The sequence below is a fragment of the Clarias gariepinus genome, chromosome 26, assembly GCF_024256425.1.
Source record: "Clarias gariepinus isolate MV-2021 ecotype Netherlands chromosome 26, CGAR_prim_01v2, whole genome shotgun sequence".
NCBI classification, from domain to species: domain Eukaryota; kingdom Metazoa; phylum Chordata; class Actinopteri; order Siluriformes; family Clariidae; genus Clarias; species Clarias gariepinus.
Genome location: NC_071125.1, coordinates 21510994 through 21532860, shown reverse-complemented (window position 1 = coordinate 21532860; position 21867 = coordinate 21510994). Strand labels below are relative to the sequence as shown.

Here is a 21867-nt window from a genome sequence, read left to right as displayed (position 1 = left end):
AATGGAGCCAAATGACAAAATGTAAAATATATTTTCATACAAATAAACGTCATTTAAAATTAGCGAACTGTGAAATGACGGCATAGTATGTTGGTTGTGACGTCACAAACATGCGACTTTACATCCTGGTTTACTCATTATTCTGCGACTTGTAGTACTTCACGTTGTTTTGAACGTGTTCCCCAAATTCTGGTAAGAAGATGATGGTAATAATAAAAGTAGTGAGGATAAATATGTGGAAAGTGTGTTCTTTTGTTTACGGACACGCGTAACTGTTGAAGTGTTCATACATTCCCTTGGCGTAGCATTAGCTAACTGTTGGTCTGAAGATACCGGTAGGTGCTGCTTCTATTCCCCTCACATGTTTAGACTGAGGAATTAAACTAGTGTGTGAAAACTTTTAAACTTAAATAGCACGTATTTCTTTTTGGTTTATAAAGCCATTACCCCGGAAGACCAAACTAGGCGACACTTTCTGTCGGGACCACAGTGTTCATTAAATACACATTTGTTAATAACTTCTAAAGCTTGAGAAATTGATCATATTGGTAGTATAATATGAGCATAATGAAAATAATGGGTGACTGAATTTGGAATAGAATAAATAATATTGAAAATATTTACCTTAAATAATAATAAATTGCTCCTTAATAATAATAATAATAATAATAATAAAGAGATTAAAACAACAATAACAATGCAAGTTCTGTATTATCAACATCACCCAAAACTGTCTGGACAGAATTTAATGAAACTTTTGCAGTATTTAGATATTGAATTGAAGATGAAGAATAGATGATTGAAGTTAAACCTGAACCATAAGTGAAATCAAGATGTGCTGTAAAAGCAATGGTATTTATGTACTGGATATCATAATCTACTTTAAAATAAGATACTAATGTGCTTCTTGCTCAGTGTAAACAATCACCTGCACCAATAGATATTAATTAAAAAAGTCAAACTGGATATTTTTCCTGGGATTAGTTCATATTTTCACCGCCAAAATAGCAGCCCTGAAGTGATAATAGTGAAATTTTTTTTTTAAGACAAAACTTTATCATTTCGATTTATCATTTGACTCTCTGATTACCGAACAGGAAGGGTATTTTGACAACTTGGTGTAAACAAGGCATAACTTTTCTATTTTTAACTTTTTTTCATACTTCCCTCTCTTTCCCATTGATTCCAAAAAGAAGAAATGACAACAGATTCAAAATATTCCTGTGAGCTATGTACATTTTGTGCAATGTCCTCATATTTAGCCACCAATCCAGTGAAAGCCAATGCCGTCTAATATTGTCACATGAAACAAAATTCTGTGAAATTACAGTTTTAAAAAATTAAGTGGTTCATCTTTGTTGCAGACAAACATGTACGTTGGCTTTAAGCTGAAATAATATCACTGATTACATTAGAGCTGATCAGCTTATATTTAGCTTTAACCTTTTAACCATTTTCCATCTATTTTCCCATCAAAGACTGGAACAAACTCTAGTGTTAAAAAATTTAGATCTCGAACAAGGTGGTTTTAAAATCTTTCAAGATTAGATCTGTAACACCCTAACAGATGGCAGCACAAGTCTGCATTCGCAGTCAGAGGCAGCACCGTCAGTATGTGTTCATCAGGAGATGTGCAACTGGTGCTATTCTGACCATGTGCATTACCACATCTGCTATTTCATCATGGACAGCAAGTTAGAGCAAAGAATGACCTTAGCATGAAACTGCGCAAATCTGAAATAGAGACATTTGGCATCATTCGTTCGAGGTGTTTTGATTGGCCCGCGTGCTTAAAGAGCGGAAGAATATTACTGGAAGACAATGAGAGATCTGGGTGATCTTCAACAGGCCCAAACCGTGAAAATGTCAATCATTTAGTGACATGTGCATGATGATCGTTGGAGAACAATCCACAACATTGCTGCCGTTGTCAGTGTGTCGTACAGAACAGTCCAGGCAATTCTCATGTGTGATTTGAACATACGCCGTGTTGCTGCCAAGTTTGTCCCCAGGCTGCTGACCCCGGAGCAGAAGGAACATTGCGTCAAAGTCTGGCAAGAACTCCATCAGCGTGCCATAGATGACCCATCTTTCATGTTGAGGATCATTACCGGTGACCAAACTTGAGTGTCTGGGTATTCGTCACCCAGAGGCCAGACTATCAATAGCGAATTCTACTGGCATGTTTAGGCTGTTTGCGGGAGGACGTATGGTGAAAGCAACCGCGCTAATCTTGAAACTTTTTAAAACCACCCAGTACTTCCTGTTTCTTGTTTTTTTTCTAAACTTGAAAAGTGATCATATTATGGTTTTGTATTAACTTTGTCTTTCTGCTTGACTTTTCCAGTAGCTGCTTGTTGATTCTATTACTTTGTTAACTACTATGAAGCTGGAGATCTCTAAGGTGGTTCGAGGATGCCGTCTAGGGCTTTTGACAAGCGTCGGACAAACCGAACAGCATTCACTTGAAATCCCAGGCTGTCTGCTGTACACCCGCTGTGCCACCGTGCCCCATCTGACCCAGGACACGCTCCACACCCTGAGCAACCTGCCGGCGGTTACGCAGGTCACGCTGGAGAGCCTGTGAGTATCTGCTGATTTAAATGTACTTGACCATCACCGCTTTTAAAGGGTGGCCTGTTCTAAGACGTTTTCTCTTTTAGCGCAGAGCACCAGGAAGTATTGGAGGAGTTTAAACATGGTGTAAGAAAGTTTGCAGGTTAGTAATGCTCTGGAATATCACACCAATGTCCTGCTGTTTTAAAGTTGACTTGTCTGGGTGAGTTGTCTGGTGTTTTGGGGAAAACCTTCCTGAATGTCACTGTAGGTGAAATTTGGAGACGACACGTAGCAGGTTTTTCGGCTAGAAGAGCATACTTTCACACCTCACTTTCCAAAGACCATCGATATTCAGTGACATGAAGCAGAAATAATTTTAATTTTGACCGCAGAGTACAAACTCGACGAGGACGAAGACGATTAGATATTCCAGTGGGAGCCGGCCAAACACATAAAGAGCCCTGACACACACACTGTTGCCAGATTTGTGAAATGAAATTAAAGTTGTGGAAATCACTTTTATAATTGACATTTTCCCAAACGCTGTCAGACACCTTTCACTTCTCGTTTAACTTTATTTCTGCATGATCAGACGTAATCGGCTCAGAGGGACTTGCCTTTTATTCAGATATACTAGAGCTAATATAGAGAGACGGTTTATTCAGGGTTCATCCAGAGGTTAACGTTTTAAGTAGGAAATTGCAGAGTTTTGATAAAACACCTTTTATATAAAGACTTTATAGGTCATAAAAAAGAATATAATATTGAGTGCAGTATTTTCCATCTTTAGAATGTGACATCTTTCCTGGAGCTGTATGATTTTAATTCATTGTGCAGTTTAAACGCTCTTTTGGCTATTGATCTGCTTGATTCAGTTTTTGATTCACAATTGATTCACACTTTTTAAAACTGTTTTGTTGAACTTGTTAAAACGCTAAAATGCACCCTCTTAGACGTCTTTCAAAATTATTGCTGCCTCTTCTTCTTTTGAGTTGATGTACAGTTGGTGCGATACCGCCACCTACTGGTGTGGAGTGTGGTGCAGAAGATTGGCAGGGGAAAAAAAAGATAATCGATTTGTTTAGGATATGACATAAAAAAATTTTGTACATAATTAATGCATTTAGTTGTTTTTTAATATTTTAAATCCTGTTTGAAGTAGAGCTGACTGAGACAAAAAAAATTTATAAAAAAATTAAATCGAATGGAGTCGACAGGCTACTAATTTTTACACTTTTTCACCAGTTTTATTTGTAGACTAAAAGTAGAATAAAATGTATGTGTCTGTTCATGGAAAGCGTTAAAGCCATAAAAAATTTGCTGCAGCTGCTACAAGAACAATAAAATTTCTTATATAATATGTATATAATATATTCCTTAACTAATATATATATATATATATATATATATATATATATATATAAATATATAAAATTATTATTCGTTGTACTTGGAATGGTCTGTTTTACCTAAAATTTAAAGAAAGTGCTTGAAATTAAATTTTCTCTATTATAAAATGTTAGTATTTTTGTGTCAGCACTGACTACATGTCCTGGATGTAATGTGATTTCTTGTGCTCAGCAGTAACAATACATATTTTTTGCACGTTTAAAATCAGTGACTCTCTGCAGTGGATATAAAAAGTGTCCATGGGTTTTGTCATGTGAAACGATTAAACTAAGTTATAGATTGAGAATCGTGTCAGATCTTTACCTTTAATGTGATCCAGCAGCAATCAAAAAAGGAGGAAGATTTAATAATACTCAGTCTTTCAGGGAAAGATTCTACAAGCTAAGCTTGCCTCATCTGTTTCTCCAATACTCTTTGTAAAAAATGTTCCATAATCTTTCAGGTTGTAACAAGGATTCACAGGTTTGTGAGGGGATTTAGATCTGGGCTCTGAGTCGGGCGTTTTAAAAGGTTAATCATGACCTTCTGAAGCATTTGCTTTATTGACTCTGATTGGTGCTTTGGGTCATTCTCTGGCTGGACTGTGAAATCTGTCTTCATCTTCAGCTGTGTAAAAGAGGCCTGCAGGTTTTGCCAAAATAGATTTGTGTCCAGAGCGATCAATGATTCCCTGTATCTTGACTAGAGCCCTAGTTCCAGCTAAAGAGAAGCAGCAATATAGTGTGATGCTGCCACCACCATGCTTCACCATGGGCTTGTTTTTTTAAACATATTAATCCTATTTTTTTAATTCATATTAATCCTTGGCTTCATCGGACCATAGAATGGTTTGGAGTGATGTGGACAGACCTATAGTGTTGTTTCTGTAAGAAAGAACTTCTGTCTAGTCTTCATACTCTGAAGAACATGAGCGAGTGTTTTTTTATGAAGGTACCTGCCAGCTATTTTTGCAGCTCATTTAATTTAGAGTTGGGTCTTGTGGCAGCGTCCATTATGATTTTTTATCAAGGCACATCATGGCCATGGCCGCCTTTTCTGTCTTCTGTAATGCATCTGATGATATGGAAATTCTTCCAGATCATGGAACCTCCACGGCTTTAGCGGTCGAATGAAACCACAAAGCTTTCAATAAAATCTTTTTGAGAGTAATCAAAAGTAATAAATCAATGGAAAGGTGTATATTGATGTTTTAATTATATAATCAACATATTGAATGGTTTAGTATTAGCACAGTCACATGTCCTGGTATAATAAGTGTTATTGCTTCACTTCCCAGTTGTGACGCCATCCTAAGGTCCATGCTATAGCAAGCTCTGTAAGTCAACACAACGACTGAATAGGCCCTGGAGAAATTAGTTATTCTTCCTGAAACTTGGCAACTCAACCCTTCATTTGTTTCTCAGACGTGCTTAAAAGAACAGCATGGTTTTCCATCCAGCAGAGTTGAAGAAACGTCCTTTTTTCATAACAAATGAGTATCTTTCTTTTTGGATTTGAAACAGGTTACAAAATACTGATTTCAGAGGAGATTGAGATGAGCAGAAAAGTGCCTTTGTCTTTATTGAGTTTCCAACCTAATGAAATAAAGTAGATACATGAGGCACTTTTATAAAAATATTAGTTTTTATAAATATTACCATAGTTACCATGATTTTAGTGTCGCACCGTATACTGTTACTAAATACAATACAGCATTTCGAGAAGCTGGTATATAGAGAGTGATGTAGTCTGAGGTAGTGTGTGTGTATATATAATATTTTATTAATGATGTTTAATTATGTATATTTTACGTAGATTTTATGTGGAGTGATGGTGTATGTAAAGTGATAATGATGTATGTGAAGTTCCTAATAAAACCCAGTAACCCACAAGTCTTGGCTAGTACAGCAGGCTGCTGTAAATAATGTATATCATAAAAGATTATGCTATATCTATTAATTCTCATCAAAATGTTTTCTAGGTACAGTATCTCACTAGCTAATTACAGTAGGCCCCTTTGCTCTAACAAGTTTATTATTTCAAACTTTTCCCCTGAATTTTCGTTTCTGCTCTTTGAGTCTAGTGGCTGGGGTTTAAAGGGGAAAGGTATCACACATTGACCTACTCAAGCATAGAAAAACCATCTAACTTAAGGCATGAACCAGTGAGAAACAGGGGAAGACGATGACAGATGTTGATGCCGGTGATTAGTGTACTGCTGATGCTGAATGCTGAGTGGATGCAAAAGACGAGAGGGGAAATGAGGCTGCTGCTGAGGTGGTTACATAAACATCTTTTTTAAAATAGTATCTTTGAGAACTTTGCAGCCTGTCACAGTAAAACACTTATTCCCATTTATTTGATTTTATTCTGCACCATTTGCTTTAATTTAACATGAAGACTTTGCACTGTACTGGAGTTAACAGCCTCCAACTTATGATTAATGGAAAGCCAGAAAAAAAACTTCACCCCAGGCAGCTGAACTACATTTAGGATAAATTGGCATATGACTGAATATTTAAATTCTTGATAATGCTCTGTTTTTATTTAATCAGGTCTACACGACTCGCTGCTTTTCTGCTCCCTCCATGACCCTGCCGTGACCCATCCCGCCGGACATGTCACCAACAAGGTCACTGCACGAGCTGTTAAAGTGCAACTCGGTCATTTCAGTAGTGATTAGTTTGAGCTATAAAGACGGGGGGCGTTTATGTTCCCTTCAATTTTAGTGCCAAGCAATTTGTCGAAGAGTGTGTGTGTGTGTGTGTGTGTGTGTGTGTGTGTGTGTGCAGACAGTGTCCGTGTGGGGCAGCGGAGGAAGAATAGAACTGTCAGTGGCCAAGTTTATGGCCATGCAGGCAGCTATCCGGCCAGACTGTTACGAGAGCATGGCAGATGGAGAGACGTGGCAGGCGAACACCTCGCGAAAGCGGGTGCGTAAAGCAGTGGAGCGCTCTCTCGCACACCTGGACGAGTGCCTCCAATTGCACCACAAAATGCAGGTACTGTAAAAGAGGTTATCACCTCATTGTTCTGTAATACTCCCATGCAGCATAGAGATTGCTTCCCTCTCTCTCTCTCTCTCTCTCTCTGCAGTAATTGAGCAAATTAATGCGAGCCATTTGCAGCACAGCGATAATGAGGTTTAATTGGCTTAATTAACATGACGTGGATTAATCGCTTCACTTTGGGTTGTTTATTGGTTTTTGAAGGTAGATTTAAGTTCACATACTTGGACATTTACCAAATTTGGAGTTTTGATGCTGCCAGGTTGCCTTTTTCCGCCACATGAAGTCAAGGTCATTGTGTTTTAAAGATGATTTGGAAAAAAAATATATCGTCAAACCTTATGGAGTATTTCTGCATCCACCACATTTGTAATGTACAGTATGTCTGATTACCACAGACTGGAATTTACTTAAAGCTGTCTCTGTTGAGAATGGACCGGTCTAAAGGTATGTTTACTCCCTTATTGAATCCCTCAAATCACTTATCATGGACGTCAAGGGGCGGTTCAGTTGGCAGCTAAACATATACAGTATAACTTTTTTAAATTTCCCAGCTATAGAGAAGAAATAGATTTAATGTTTAAAATCAAATTTTATTCAAATTTCCAAATATAAATCTGGTAACTGATATTTCCCAGAAGATTTCATAGTCTCCAGGCACCATCTGAATTATTTCTTTCTTTTCTTCTTCATGGACAGGATATTTTACGAACCCCTAAAGGGACAAAGAAAAGTAATGCATAGAAGAAAAATGTTCACATTAAAAATATATATATTTAAAAGAAAATTGGAAAATTGTTATTTAAGTGACATCTTTTGGAAAAGTGTGATTCACATACTTTCAGGTGTTTTAAACTGCACTTAACAACACAATGATTTAAAGTTTTATTTAATCAAACTTTGGCAGTTGTTTGGTATTTGCCTGCAGTTAAACCTGTGCCGTGAATTATATCATAAAAAAATGTTGAGTAGAAGTAAGATTCTGAGCAGTTATGTGCCAGATTATGCCACAGCGTCTAATGTTTTTTGGATAAATATGGTGCTTTTTCCCTCGAGGTGGGCGTGGCTAAATGTAACACTCAAGAGCCAGTCAACACAGAGTATGTGGACGATACAGAAACGATCATAATGGACCAACAAACAGAAGTGAAACTGCGACACAGCGTGACTTACTCCAAGGAAAGAAACGTAGACTATAAGAACTGAACCCTTTAAAGATAAATAGACAGATCACTGTACGTTTATTCTTCTGCAGGACATTTAAAACCAGATTGTCTCATATGTCCCGAAGTGTGAAGTGCCACTATGAGATAAAACACCTGGGTCGTTAAAGCAAACATATCTGCAGCAGTCCGAAGTGAGGGTGTATAAAATACCCGAGCTGAGAGCCGGATGTTATGCGGTAAAATTAAAATGTTGAGTAATAAATAATCTGATTTTTTTTTTATTTACTGGGATTACTTAGGATTTTCACTTTGGCCAATATAACATCGCTGAAGTGGTATAAGTGAACTTTAACATGCTGAAGTTGTTTTAAGACAAAATCTACTTTTTCGAGTACTTGTCTGTGATTCATTTAACGATTACCAAACAGGCAGTGTGTTTAGCTGACAATGAAAGAAGTACAATGTGGGCTTCAGTCGGAAGTAATATCAACGATTACATTTAATTAGCTTAGTTTATTTTAGCTTTAACCTTTTAACTCATTCTACACACTATTTTCCGATCTTATCCAGAGTATTAAAGCTAACTATTTATATATCACTTAATTATACAAAAATAAATGAGATTTAGTCTAAAAGTCTAAAGTTAACAAATATAGTGGGAAATTATTTACATTCATGGTCTAGTTTCTGAAGAAGATTTAAAAGATTTAAATTAAATTAAAAAAAAGATTTATTTATTTACCAATTTTCGGTGTGTAAAGACGAGTGTGTTTGATGGGGCACAGTGTCAAATGACGCGCGCACACATAACGGCAGACTGATACAGAGAGAGAGAAAATGGATCTTTAGCCTTTCTAATGAGATTTTCTTTTGCTTTACACGCACTCACGTGTTATAAGAAACAGTACACGCGCGCTGTACATACATGCTTAAAACACAAAATAAAATGTGTTTTACGTGCACACACGTGGTCACAGCGTTGTAGTAAACAGTACACACGTGCACGGATGTTGTTTATACCAGTAAGAGATGCGCACTAAGACCCAGCAGGGGAGACAATTGCCCACAATTCCGCAGCGCAAGAGAGAGAAAAAACTTTGGCTTAGTTGTGATCACGTGACGCTCGGTGTCAAAACAAGAATCGCATGCGTGATAAATGATACTCGGTACTCGTAATCCAAGACTTGCTTGTTTTTCAAGTCAACATTGATTGAAAATCTTTGCTCGTCTTGTGGAACACTTGCAAACTGCGTTACTTGCAATCCAAGGTTTCACTGTATTTGAATAGATTTTAACAACTGCCCTCAGACTTTCTTTATACATCACATGTGAAATAAATATGGTAACGCTGAAAGTAGACTTAAAGTCTATTAAGGTTACAAGTCTGTTTTCTAATAGGAGCTAAAAGGGTCCAAAATATTCGGCGTGGTGGAGGGAGGGGACATCTTGGAGGAGAGGCTGAGGTCAGCACGCGAGACGGCCAAACGGCCGGTGGCAGGATTCGTCCTGGACGGCTTCCAGTCCACCTCCATGGAGCAGGAACTCAAAAAGCAGCTGATCACTGCAGTGACTGCAGAGCTTCCTCAGGAAAAACCGAGGTATAAAGCACCCTAAAGCCCTGACGCTCTTGTATGTAAAGTCAAAACACGGAAACATGCTTTATGTGAATGTGATCGTCTCAACCGGAGCCTAAGCACTTGTTTCGGTCTGTGCTTTACATCTCCTGTTACTGATTTCATTCCTCCACACCCTGTAACCACTTCACCACACCTCCTTGCTCCATGGTCCTCAGTCGCCTCCAGCTTAAGAAGGAGCAATTCAGTGAAAGAGATCAGAATTCTAGGAATAAACTTTGTATGTGTTCACGCTGTTATAATGATGTAATGTAGGACTTTACCTCGGTCATAAGAAAACAGCCTGAGGAGGGCATTGGTATGAAAGAAGATTATAAAGACTTTATATTCTGCAGGAAAAGAACTTTTTGAAATATGTATTCCTAAACATGAGTGATGATGAGATTCAAAATGTCATTTATTTTATATTCCATCTGCATATTCAGTGTAAGAACAGAAATGACTGAGTGTTAAGCAGAGCAGCAGTTAAAAGCGAGGAGAATGGTTTAATCAAACACTCCGATGAATAAAAGCATTGTTCTAAGAAATGAACTGAAATCTGTTGGATTTGCATTTTAATGGCTTGTGCTAAATTATTTATTACACCCAAATCACTCGTATCCAAAATAAAATTTGTCCTTGTAGGGAAAAGACGATCAGTCACAAGAGCTGTTTGTTTATTATTTTTTTTCTTCTTGCGAAAAAAAGACAACCAAGCCCATGTACAAGGGATGTTCAAGTCAAACCAGGACTTGTGATAAGATTTCTAATGAATGAATTCATAAAACCGGTAGTCATTTGCGTATGTCTTCCAGCACAGTACGATGATGAGACTCAAAACTTGAATGTTTTAAAGAAGGTCTTACGTCTGTGAGTGACGATCCCGACGGAGGTGACTCAGAGCACACTGCAGTCGTTCATGTGAACATTCAGCGAGTGAAACGCCTCTAACTACACACACCACTTGCGCGTTACAGGAACTCGGCTTATTCTCGCATCCTCTGTACAGTCCTGACCCCGCTCCAAGCCATTTCCATGTTTTGGCCTGGGAGTTTCTTGAGTTTCTTCATGTTTTGGATTTGAAGCAGGCAGTCCAATCATGGATCCAGAGTACTGAGAAAAACTTTCTACCTTAATGTTACACGAGCACTAGTGAGACACTGGGATAAGTGCATTAGTTCTGATATCATGTGCAATCAAAAGTCTTGGTTTGGCTTGAACATCTTTCATATACTGTATGCGTTTCTGTTTTTTTCTTTATATCATATAAAACTAATACATCAGCTTCATGGTCATTACATGCTTCCGACCACCATACCCAATCTTTACATGGTATCTTTTTCACTACTCTAAACACTGATGTCTCTGTTCCTGTTAAAACATGAGCCGTTCTGGTAGTTTTTGCCCTGAAGCTCCTGCCTCCTGCTCCCCAGTGATGAGCTTTAATTCGTAGTCATTTGAATCTTTTTAACTTGCAATTTTGATTCAGGTTTTATTTTCCACTGAGTATGGTAAGAAGCTCCTGTGAAAATATTAATACATCATGTGAAGTCCAGTTAACTGAGCACGTACTACTCTAGATGCTTCGGAAAGCTGAAGGGCTTGTTAATCTGCCTTTTTTTTTTTTTAACAGACATCTGTGGACTGTCATTAAATACAGGCAGCTAACAATATGTGCCCCAGGCTGCTCGGAATATGGAGCAAGTACACATATTGCCTACAAAGGGATTGACTCGAGCAGGGTGTTAACACGCCATCTGTTTTGCAATGCCCTGTCAGGCTGGAATATACAGTGTGTATCCTTAAGCCACATAATATGGAGTTGCGTTTTATTTATTTTTATTTGACTTTGCCCCATCATTAGGGAAATTCAGTCATCTGGGCTGCAAACTCTGTCTGCTTTCAAAGTTTAAAAAGACCATTCCAGTGCTCACTGTGACTTTGTTTCTCAGCTTGTTGTTCTGAATTATTTGTATCTTGGTGTGTGTCAGGTTGTTGAGAGGCGTGGGTCGTCCGGATGAGGTCATAGCTTGTGTGGAGGCCGGAGTGGATCTGTTTGAGGGATTCTTCCCTTTCCAGGTGACGGAGAGAGGCTGCGCTCTCACCTTCAACTACACCATCACACCTGACCCAGAGACTGCAGGTACATCTCCCCCTAAAGGTGGGCTACTGTATGCACTCCCCAGTCTGCACAATTTTTAAATAATCATGTCAAGTAAATTAGATGAGTGTTGATATGAATAGTAGGTTTTACATTAAGTCTGTGTTAAGTCTGACATCACACACAAGAGCTCTTATTGTTGGCATGGATAGATTGCTTGATGGGAGCTCATGCCTTAGTGGTGACTTTTTTAAACGAGTTAACCTAAGTATTGGACGTCTCCATAATATAGACGCCCTAGTGGTTAGTACTGTGTCCTCGCACCTCTGGGGTCGAGGGTTTGATTCCCACCTCGGCTGTGTGTGTGTATAGTTTGCATGTTTTCCCCGTGCTTGGTGGGTTTTTCCATGACGCTCCACACTGGATGAATGGAATGAAAATGAGGAAGGAAGTCCTATCTGAATGCTTAAAATAACAAATTTAATGTAATCACTGTTTTTGCTACTTCCAACCAAAATGCATCACATGTTTTTTTTTTGTTGTTGTTGTTGTTGTACAGATCACATTGTGATTTTATTTAATACATTTCCTTATCCCTGCTAAACCCAATTCCTGGTTTAGTCACTGGCTGGAGTTATGGCGGTATTGCTGCTGTCTGTCCAAAGCAGCCTGCTTTCTGTAATAGTGACAACCAGGTTAACGGATAAATGAGAAAAGGTCAGGAGATTTACTTGCTGTTCGTGTGTCTCTGCTGCTTCAAGACTACTCAGTCAGTGAGGTTAATGAGTTAAATCTGGCTTTAATAGACGGAAGTCCTGCTTTCTCACCTACCGGGTTATAAACCCGTTCACCTACACCAGAGCTGATTAACTCTGCAGACTTTAACTGAGGCTGTTGTCAGTATTTGAGTTTGAATTGTAAAATACAGACATGTGTGTGTGTGTGTGTGTGTGTGTGTGAGAGAGAGAGAGAGAGAGAGAGAGAGAGAGAGTGGAATTCACTGTTGACAAATTTTCACAGTTAAAGCTTACCAGCTAGCACACATGATATTGTATTATTATTTTTTTTATTGTCATATATTTTTATAATTACTCCTAACAAATGAGCTAAAATGAGCAAACCTGACAGGATTTATGATTCTATAGTTAATTAAGTTAGCATAGGTTAGCTACTTGTTTCTAGACAGTTAGCTAACCTAAGCTAACTTGACACAGCATTTCTGAAGAGATTTTTAGTTGTACGTGTACGTTTTTAATAATATTTTCTTCCTACACTAGCTAGATATTATTAATTAATATGGCAAAAATGATGGGTTTTGTAATGTTTTGTTTAATGTAATTCTCCTCTGATAATTCTAGTCAGCTAGCTAACAGATATTAACATGGCAGTGTTTCTGGGAGGATTTTATTTCATTTTTTCATACCAAACATTTTTTAACCCTTATTTCTCTTATTCAATTAATATTTTTGGCTAATATGAGCTAGCTGACAGGACTCCTTAGAGAATTTAAGATGCAGACTTGTATGTGTATAAATAATTACTTCTAACATTAGATGGTTAACTAATAAGAACTAGCATGACGTATGATGTTTTTTGAATTCTTGAACATGTGGCTAATAATAAATTAGCTGGGACGATTTATGAGAGGATTTCACATTTCATCTATTTATTTGTAGAATTAATCATAACTAGAACAGTTAGAAGTTAGAATAATTTGAACAGTTAAGTCCCACATTCTGCGTTGTGATTGGTTAGAAGAATTCTGTCTCTTCTGTAACTGGTTAAAAACCTGGAGCTTGAATGTAGGTTCTTTAATTGTGTTTTAATTCTGTTCAAGTTTAGCACAATACGTAAAAAGTTAATTATTAAAGCTTGTGTCCGTCTAAACCTTCATGTATTATTAAGTAGTTTTATAAGTAATGATGATTATTATGAAATTAATTTTAAAAATAACTATCGCAAAACTGTTATCTCGAGTTTGTTAGCAAGTTTATGTAAGGATATAAAATCCCGCCTTCTGCATAATGATTGGTTTGCAAGAATTAACTCCAGTCTATTACTGGATAGAAACCTAGCAGATGAGGGTGTTTTAAATTTAAATTATGTTTTTAAGTGCAGAGTAAAATACGTGAAAGTATATGAGTCAGGGTTTTTGCAAGATCTTGCAAGAAAAGTAAACAGTTTTTTGTTCTATATAGTTTACACATAGATTGTATACAGTGTTTTTTTTCTTCTCTTTATATATATATATTTTTTCATGTCCTTTGAGGGCATTTAAATGTTCAAATCACTGTCATACATTTTTGTAAACATTATTTTTATGATAAGTTAATTGGCTAGTATGAGCTAAGTCCTCAGGATTTCTTTGTGGGTTAGTCATACTAATAAATAATTAGTAAACTCCTTTGATTCATGAGTCCTGAGTGCATGTACAGTGTGCTTGTCAGTTAAAGCCATGATCGCTGCTCTGCAGCACTCTTTTTAAAAAATTTTTTTTTTGACTTTGCAGCTCAAGCAACTAATAATTAAATTGCAGCTATACTAAAGGCGCTTATGTTGGTCTGTCTCCTCAGCAGGACAGAGCTTCTAATTTATTCTCTAAGCCTACTGACCACATGTGAAGGCCATAACACGGATGTCTGTAATGGGCAGCACATCTAACCCTCAGAGTAGCATAATTAGACTCAGTGATGTGTAGAGAGCTGCTGTGTCAGACGTAGCGAATCGATTACGAGCGATGAGAGTAATAAAAAATCTGAATGTTTTGCTGTTCAGCACTGCTGCTGGGATTTCTTTAGATTTCCTCCGAGCACATTAGCAAGCTCTACAGGAGTGTTGAACCTCAGGTTGCTCTTTAATGATCTATTGCAGGACACGTCTTCATATGAAATTATTAGATTTATATATTGTATGTCTTGTCTTGGGCCATTTCTAAACTTTGTAGATTATTCTCAATCCCTTGTGTTTAATGTCCCTAGATTTTAATTATTCTATAATAATTAAATAATAATTAGGTAATAAAACAGGGATGCTTTAACAGTTAAGCTTATGTGCTTCCAGAATGTTTTTGTCTGTCTGGTGGTATTTGATTGATTAAATATTTAAGCCAGTAAACAAACAGTAATTTTTTACTGTATGTACTTTTAATAGTATATACAGATAGAATTGCTGTTTGTTCATTTTCACTGTCTGTCTTTGTGTCCAAGCCTGTTTTTTGCATCTAACCATCTTTGTGCGTCTGCGCGGGAATGTCTGTGCTTTTGCACAGGTGTCTCCGTGGGGGGTGTCTGCGCATCACCGTCTGCGTGTCTTCATCTGAGCAAGGGTGTCATCTGGCGTCTTGTTTTATTCACACTAATATTGGGTTGTGGAAGTTTTCTATTGAAGAATCACAAAGTTATTTGAAATCAATGTATGTTTATATATGTGTGTGTGAGACAGTTTTGGAACTTAATGGAGAGGAGCCTGCTGGTGAAGAGCTGAAGAAACATGGAAACGGCAGCCCTGAAAATCTGGCCAAATTTGAGATTAACCTGAAGGACACAAGGTATATATAAGAGGATAATTGTATTATTTATATTTTTGTGTGTGTTTTGTTTTTTGCTATCTTATTGCACCCACAGTGATTTCATTCTAGTAAGCATGACTCTCCAATCTGATCATCTTGATAAAACCGGCGGATGGGTAGAATAAATATTTCTCTCATTCTGACCAAGCTTAGTGGACACTCTGGTGTTTCCACAGCACGGCTTTGCTGAGTGAGATCAGATTAATGGGGTGAATAAATAAAAAGGCTTTGGCAAAATTATTCTTCGGGTCTCTAGTGCAATATGAATCAGATCACTGAAGGTACATATCATTTAAGGAACAGTTGGGCATTAAAATCTAAATTTCCACAGATGTAACTGATCAGCCAGGAAATGTTAGTTTTCTAATGAAAGTCTATCTAAATACTGTACACTTCCAGTTTATTATACTGTACTACTTACAAAATGGCAGAAAGCATCGCTGCTCATGTATGTAACTACACCATATTATTATTATTACCATAATATTCAGGTTTCTATTAAATATCTGAGTTTAAATTTTAAGATGCAAGGAAGTCCTGCCGTGGTTCAGATGAAATAATCAGGATCATACTTGCATTTACGTCGACTCTCTCTCACTTTGTAACTAACCCTGATCTAACAAAGCACTGTTCCCAATGAGGATAGGGTTCGAATGTCTCTAATGAAACCAGGAGAAATCTTGTAACGCTGTGTTTTCCAGGTACCGAGATGATTTCCGCCCGCTGGTAGAAGGCTGTAGCTGTTACTGCTGTAAGAACCATAAAAGAGCTTACGTCCATCATCTCCTGGTGACCAACGAGCTTCTGGCGGGGGTGTTACTGATGTTACACAACACAGCACACTACCTGGGATTCTTCAACACTCTGAGGGAAGCCGTGGCCAACGACCAGCTCCAGGATTTAAAGAACAAATTGTTACAGTGACCAACGTGGACTAGAGAACATGGAACCAAAGCGATCATGGAAAGTCTGAGGGAACATCAAGTATAGAGTTGAAGTCAGTTTGGGTGCTCCATCAGTTTTAAACCTCAATCCTTCCACATTTTATTTTTTATTTATTTATTTTTTTCTGCTTTGTTTCACATCATCCATAAATGTATAATTAATGATGAACAAAACAAGCCTTTCAATTAGGACAAAAGTAATGGCGCCTTATAACTAGAGGAAGCGTTAGTCTGCTCTTGTTATAGATTATCCACTGCAGTCGCTGAGCTGCTCTACTTGAAGATTTTAGACCACACTACCTTTAGGTAGCTCTTTTACTACTTTTACCACCATTGCCCCAGGTGTTAAATCTGATTAATTATTCATTATTATTCATTCATTTGCATATTATGTACTGTTTATGCAGGACTAGGATTGTGAGATGCAAGCACTTTAAGTTATATATTGGGCGCAAACATGAAGCAGTATGTTATTCTACAAAGACAAGTAGAATTTCGGTGCTGGTTTTGATGGCAACTGCCCCCCTCACCCACCCATCATGATAGTTTCTAAAAATTTATTTATTTTAATGATTAAATAAACAATGGTTTCTTGGAGATTTTTGGAAAAAATAAATGTTTAGGCAGTCGAACATGAAAGCTCTTGTGCATACATCACATGCATTAGTGACAACAAATGTGTAAATGGACGTGGAGGAGTTTTGTCTGTGTGTGTGTGTGTGTGAGATTATCTAGATTGTCTTTGAGAATGCCTATTGCCTTGCTCCGATGGTTGTAGAGTCACATGATCTGTATAATTATGGCTCTGGGTGTGTGCGATAGTTAAAAATGACAGCTGGCAGCATTTCTATTTAAAAGGTGCTGAGTGACTATCGCAGCCTGATCATTCCAGTCAATTAATGTGGTGGCGAGAGTCCAGGCCAGATCATTAAACCTCTCGCTGTGCCGTGCTGAACACTTTTCTAAAGCTCCCACACTTCCAAATCCACACTTTTCAAACTAAACAAAATAGAGAGATTTATTAAGTTGCCGATAAGGGAATATAATTCATCATACTTCAATAATGGATCCTTTCTTGTGCAAGTTGGACGTTTCTTCTGAGTTGGCTATATTAAAGTAATATATGTTTCTTTTGTGTGCCCGTTCATTACTACTCCTTCAAGAGGTTAAATAATGAGTGCTGGCTAAGCTGTCCACTTAAAACCATCATCATCATTTTTTTTTAACTTAACCGAAGTCTTCTTATCTTCATGGAGAACAAGATAATTTGAAGGGGACATGGCTATTTGACCCGAATGTGCAAGTCGCAGATGATGTAGTCTATAATGAGCTAACTAATAGTTTGATCATGCTGTCATGTTAAATCATATTTCCGTCTCCAGTTCTGCTTCCTTATGACAAGCCATGCATTAGTATTTAATCAGAGCCCATGCTGTCATGAATGTGAAAGCATGTCTGGATAAAATATAAGAGAAATAATTCCTCTCCCTTGTTGCTCCTACTGTATGTAAATCCAGGATTTCCCAACATCATGTCTTCGGGTGCCTGCTTTGGACTTGAGGCTAAGCATCATATCCAGGTTACCTCGTCTACCGTTCGACTTAGATCTACCCCAGTATTTTGTGTCTTTCCTCCAGAGCCTTGTGAGGTCAGGCAGAGTTGAAGTAAAGGTCAGTGATGTCGGCTGTGGTGTGCTGAGAAGGTCAAAGAGGGCGTGTGACCTTCTCCGAAATCAGGCTTCATGTGCGGTGTTTGTAGCTACAAATCGATTTCTTATGTACTTACTGCTGGAGGTGATGAATGGAGCTTTCACTTTGTTTAAATCTGGAAAGTGAAATAAAGTCCTTGTAAGTGTGACTTGTAGGTGAGTTTGTGCTATAGTGTGTCATAACTCATAATGGTGCATAAATTTAACACTAGGGGGAAAAAAAGTCCAAAGGTTTTAAAGTTTCCCATTTGGGACTTTTTTTTTCTGTCCCAGAGAGTTGTACTGTATGTAAATACCATATTTTTTAATCACCTGATTTACAGGTTATATTTAAAAATTGCATATAGGATTTCTCCATTTTTTTCTATTGATGATCAGGATAAATGGTTCCTAAAGTGATTCCTTTTTACTGAGGATTTCCAACAAAAACACTTTGTTTGTTGATTTTTTTTTAATGTATGTCCATAAAGCTTCTGGAAATAAAGGTCCCTGTTGATATAAAGACTTGTATTGTACCTAAACTGCTAGAGGAATAAAAAAAGTTTTCATCATAGGTCCTTTTTGTTGGGTTCACAATGTCTAACTTTAGGAGTTCTTTCCCTGTGGTGAAGTTTAATGCTGGAAGCTTTTTCAGCACACATATTTGTCATACTTGAAGGTTTGTCTGGATCGATGCAATGCTAAGCAGATGAAAGTACAGTAACACCCTTGAGAAAGACCTGCTCCAGCGTACTCAAGATCTCAAATCAAGATGGCCGATGTGAAAATGATTGCCTTTAGGAACATCCTTGAGAGACTCAGGCAGAACCTGATCGTAAAACCTGATTGATCATCTCTGGGGAGAAGTGAAAATAGCAGTACACTTACTCACTCGATAAGGTAACTGGTTCTGCAGAGAGAGAGAAATGGGTGAAGATCTGCAAGTCCAGGTGTAGAATTAAATCTAAGAGGAATAAGTGGTATAATTAAGTACTGCTAAGATGATTTAACAAACATAGAAATATATAAAATGTATGTGTGCATGTCAACAATTATTATTATTTTTTGTAATTAAACTCAAAGTGAAACTCATTCTCTTGCTCTTGATGCATTGACTCCAGCCTCGCTACACTCCATGTGAAGATCTCCCAAGGTCCTGGATCAGCTTTGCACGATAATCTTTGTAAGGCTGTGGTCGTTGCTGTTGCTTGTACCTTTTCGTACCTTTTCGTACCTTTTCGTACCTTATTTACCTTACGGTTAACTTTTTATAAATGTGCTTTGATATAGTACTCTGCGAAGGTGGGTTACTTTCCTTGTGGAAGTTGTTGATCATCTTCTGGATACCCATCGAGCCAGCAGTCTGCCCTAGGCGTGTACTGAACTAGAACAAGAGATACTGTATTCATAATGTATGAAAAGTTTTTTTTTTTTTTTTAATATTGTAATATTTTGAGAAATTGGATTTTTGATGAGGATTTTCATGAGCTTTAAGCATGAAATGGAAACTAGGAGTGGAACGATTGAGGGGCTCAGAAAGCCTTCTAAATGCAGTGTACTTCAAAGATGACTATTTTTAAATATAATTTTTTAAATGGAATGAATGGATGGATGGATGCATCTTGCCGGCTGTAGCTCCCTATCACTTACTTAGTGTTGTAGAACCACAGCCTCTTGACCCGATTTTTCAGTAAGCTCTTCTGTTTGACTGGAGGCATTCTTGCCAACATTTCCATCTGGTTATGACAAACTGGACCTTTGCTTATTTATAACAAACCATTTCATTGGGACCTGCCTCTCCATAGCTGCACTGACCAGGTCATTGAAATGGACATAAATAAGCGCAGCTTCAGAATTATATGACCTCCTCACGGACCATCATTTATTAAACCCAAATATGGGATTAGACGGGAAAATATACCATGTGCAGGATTTAATACGCATAAAATGACTCAGAGCCAGCAGTTTTATTCCATTCTAGCCTGCGGAAGTCGTACTTATCTCAGCAAGGAAACCTGAGAAACTCAGAGAACGAGCTACAGAGAGAGGAACTTTGGATGAACCTGTTTATTATCCTTTAAAGGCGGGAAATCTGTAACGGCAGCACCGCAGACAAATAATAGGATAGTTTTCCAATTGGGTAAGAAAAAAAAATTATGCCCACTTCCTTATTTTTCTCATCTCCTTCAATCTGCCACCGAAGCGAACAGAAGCAAGTACAAGAAAAGTGTGTGTAGTCTGGGAATTAAACTGTAATACTGGAAGTTGTATGAAATGAGAATCCAGGCCTGTGGTATTGTGTGCATGGAATCGAAATGGTGTCAAATAAGCCTCTAGGCTCAGTGCGATGTTCAGGACATCTTTTGTAATCACTAAATGGTTTACGATTTATTGGTCAACAAGCGAGAAGTGGTGCAGACCCTCGTTTCACCTACAGACTTTGAGCGACTGAAATGCTTTTGATACGGCTAAGGTATTGGTATGCCGGGCGGTAACACGGCTGGATGCTGCGGTGATTGAAATCCGGAGTCGTGAGCGAGTGTGTGAACAAGATCTTGACTGGCCGTCGCCTCGCACCACCTTTTCCTTTACACTGACTGATGAGGAGGGGAGTCTCATCAAACATGTATGAGTTTCTCAGAAATAGTGTGTGAGGCACAGCCACGTGAATCCCCAGCCAGTCTGCACGTGTGCATGTGCGTTAACATGCTGAAGAATACACTGATTACTAAAAACAAGTGATGAATCATGAGATGCACTGTTTTTCCAATGGTTTGGGCTTGTGCATGTAGAGAACAGGAGCAATTTAGGGTTCAGAGGTTCACACCATGCATCATTTTCATTTCAAATTATAGTCATTCAATGCAGTCTAACGAATCAGCGTCGACGAACCACTGTGTATTCAATTCAAACTTGAAAAAAACTAACAGCAAAAATTCAACACGTTCTGCAAGATTTCTGCAATGTTCAAAAAGCACCTGCTGTAAGTTCTGCTGTCAATTTCTATTAGTGTTTTTGTTATTAACATGTTGTTTCTCTTTCTCTCTTGAGCTAACTCTCCCTTATTTGTCTCTAAACGAACATCTGTACAACTTTCATTCTTTGTTCTCCAGGAGGACACTCGGAGGACAGCACTTTCCGCCCACAGAAGCCCATGATTACCTGTAGAGTGATGATTGATGTGAGAGCGCTAAGTGCCTACCATCCCTTCACTCTGAGAGAGCTCGGGCAATCATCTCTCTTAGGCCCCTGGTGCGAGAGGCTACAGCATCACCTGGGATTTGAACTCGTGATCTATTTTACTGCTGTGCCACTCAGGCACCCCATTTTTACATTTTACAACTTTACAATTTCCCAGTTGGTTGTAAAACTAGGTAGCTGTGCTAATGACCCTACGGTATAAACACCCGTGCCCCACCGTGTTTGGGGGTTTAAATCTCGCCTCGGGTCTGTGTGCATGGAGTTTGCCCATGTTCTCCCCGTGTTTGGTGGGTTTCCTCCAGGTACTCCAGTTTCCTCCCACACTACAAACAGATCCGGTGTAGGCTGATTGGCAGTTCTAAATTGTCTGTAGTGTCTATAGTGTGTGTGTTGTGATTTGTTGCCACCCCAGCCAGGGATTGAGTTCCTTAGAATAGACTTCAGGGGTCCGTTCTTCGTACGTTGCTAACTTAGTTAGCTGGATTTAATTGTTGTAGATTTGTCCTGATCTTGGATTGTTTCGTTCTTCGATGCGCTTCTAGCATTTGTTGTCATAGCAACATATCCGTAAGCTTGAACCTGCTCGGGAGCAGGTTTATTTCATGTAAACAGGATTTAGCCTGCGCTCCTG

General features: G+C 38.2%; 1 protein-coding gene across 4 annotated transcripts; it reads left to right on the top strand.

Moving 5' to 3' along the window:
- Positions 1-142: 142 nt before the first annotated feature.
- Positions 143-19050, top strand: qtrt2 (queuine tRNA-ribosyltransferase accessory subunit 2). Of its 4 annotated transcripts, none has more exons than XM_053487414.1 (9): positions 143-192; positions 2348-2583; positions 2664-2719; positions 6504-6580; positions 6741-6950; positions 9521-9720; positions 11727-11896; positions 15278-15383; positions 16106-19050. In XM_053487414.1, exons 2-9 carry the CDS (start codon positions 2384-2386, stop codon positions 16326-16328), a joined length of 1242 nt encoding a protein of 413 aa, XP_053343389.1. In that variant the 5' UTR covers positions 143-192; positions 2348-2383; the 3' UTR covers positions 16329-19050. The 4 variants fall into 4 exon arrangements, with proteins under 4 accessions (XP_053343389.1, XP_053343390.1, XP_053343391.1 ...); XM_053487415.1 differs by having other exon boundaries at positions 164-192; positions 2351-2583; XM_053487416.1 differs by lacking the exon at positions 143-192 and adding an exon at positions 233-335 and having other exon boundaries at positions 11727-11878.
- Positions 19051-21867: the final 2817 nt, after the last annotated feature.